The sequence below is a fragment of the Calidris pugnax genome, unplaced genomic scaffold, assembly GCF_001431845.1.
Source record: "Calidris pugnax isolate Ruff unplaced genomic scaffold, ASM143184v1 scaffold272, whole genome shotgun sequence".
Taxonomy (NCBI): Eukaryota; Metazoa; Chordata; class Aves; order Charadriiformes; family Scolopacidae; genus Calidris; species Calidris pugnax.
Window position 1 is genome coordinate 197,775 of NW_015091016.1, and position 1,605 is coordinate 199,379.

Here is a 1,605-nt window from a genome sequence, read left to right on the forward strand (position 1 = left end):
CCCCACAAACGCATCCTCAGAGGACATCACCATCTGCAATCAGGGAGGGATTACGGGTGTCTGATGGAGGGGGGGGGGGGATGAGATTAACGGGTCCCCCAAGGGCTGTGAGCCCCCCAACACTGGGGCCAGGTGAGATGGGTGACAGTGGGGGGGACACACCGGGGTGATGCTCATCCCCCTCCCCTTCCTATGCAGCCGGGCTCGGTGCCAGCCCCACGGCGTGTGCCCAGCCCCACGGCGCAGCCGGGCATCGGCTCTCCCCGGGCACAATCTGCCGGGGCCGATTAGTGCGACGGCCCCGGAGCTCCGGCTGCGCGGCCCTGACCTAATTCCTTGGCCAGCCACCGCTTGGGGGGCAGGGAAAGCCCCTCCGTGTCCCAGCAGGACGGGGCTGAGGGGGCGAAGAGACCCTGATGGGGTGCAAGGGGGGTGGAGAGCCTGGGAATGGGGTGTAGAGGGGATGGGGAGGCTGGGAATGGGGTGCAGAAGGATGGAGTGATCGGGAATGGGGGTACCCAGGGACCAGGGATGGGGATGGAGAGCCCAGAGATGGGGTTCTGGGGGGTGGAGAGGCTAGGGATGCGGATGGAGATACCAAAGATGGGTTTCAGGGGGATGGAGAGCCCAGGAATGGGGTGCTTGGAGACGGAGAGACCGAGGATGGGGTGCACAGGGATGGAGTGACCAGAGATGGGGTGCAAAGGGCTGAAGAGGCTGGGAATGGGGTGCAGGTGATGGAGAGCCCGGAGATGGGGATGGAGAGCCCAGGGATGGGGTGCCAGGGGGATGGAGTGACCAGGGATGGGGTGCAGGTAGATGGAAAACCCAGGATGGGGTACACATGGATGGAGAGCCCAGGGATGGGATGGATGGAGAGCCCAGGGATGAGGTACTTGGAGATGGAGAGCCCAGAGATGGGGATGGAGTGACCAGGAATGGGGTGAACAAGGATGGAGTGACCAGAGATGGGGTGCATGGGGATGGAGTGACTGGGGATGGGGCACAGGGGGAAGGATACCCCAGAGATGGGGCGCTTGGAGATGGGAGATCCCAGGGATGGAGCACAGGGGGATGGAGAGCCCAGAGATGGGGATGGAGTGACCAGAGATGGGGTGTACAGGAGATGGAGAGCCTGGGAATGGAGTGCACAGGGATGGAGTGACCAGGGATGGGACGCAGGGAGATGGACAGCCCAGAGATGGGGTGCTTGGAGATCCTAGGGATGGAGAGCCCAGGGGTGGGGTGCAGGTGATGGAGAGCCCAGAGATAGGGATGGAGTGACCAAGGATGGGGTGCACAGGAGATGGAGAGCCTGGGAACGGGGTGCTTGGAGATGGAGATCACAGGGAGGGAGAGCCCAGGGATGGGATGCACAAGGATGGAGAGCACCCCACATCCCCCCACCATCCCCCCATTTCCCCACAGACCCGGGGTCCCCGTCCCTTACCGGCAGAAGGCCCCGTGGCTCTCCACCAGGTAGCACTGGCCGCCGTTGTGGCAGTAGCTGGGGACGAGGTCGCAGACGGAGCGGCAGGAGCTGTTGTGCCGCACGTACCCGCTCCGGCACTCGCTGCCGTTCTCGGGCTGGCCCCGCTCCCCCGG

At 64.4% G+C, this 1,605-nt stretch overlaps 1 protein-coding gene across 1 annotated transcript in view; it reads right to left on the bottom strand.

Annotated features, from left to right (window-relative positions):
* CSPG5 (chondroitin sulfate proteoglycan 5 (neuroglycan C)) overlaps positions 1–1,605 on the bottom strand; it is a 32,085-nt gene that overhangs the window by 26,188 nt on the left and 4,292 nt on the right. The window contains exon 2 of the mRNA XM_014955731.1: positions 1,451–1,601. Within this exon, the coding sequence (XP_014811217.1) occupies positions 1,451–1,601 (151 nt within the window). The remainder of the gene's footprint in view (positions 1–1,450; positions 1,602–1,605) is intronic.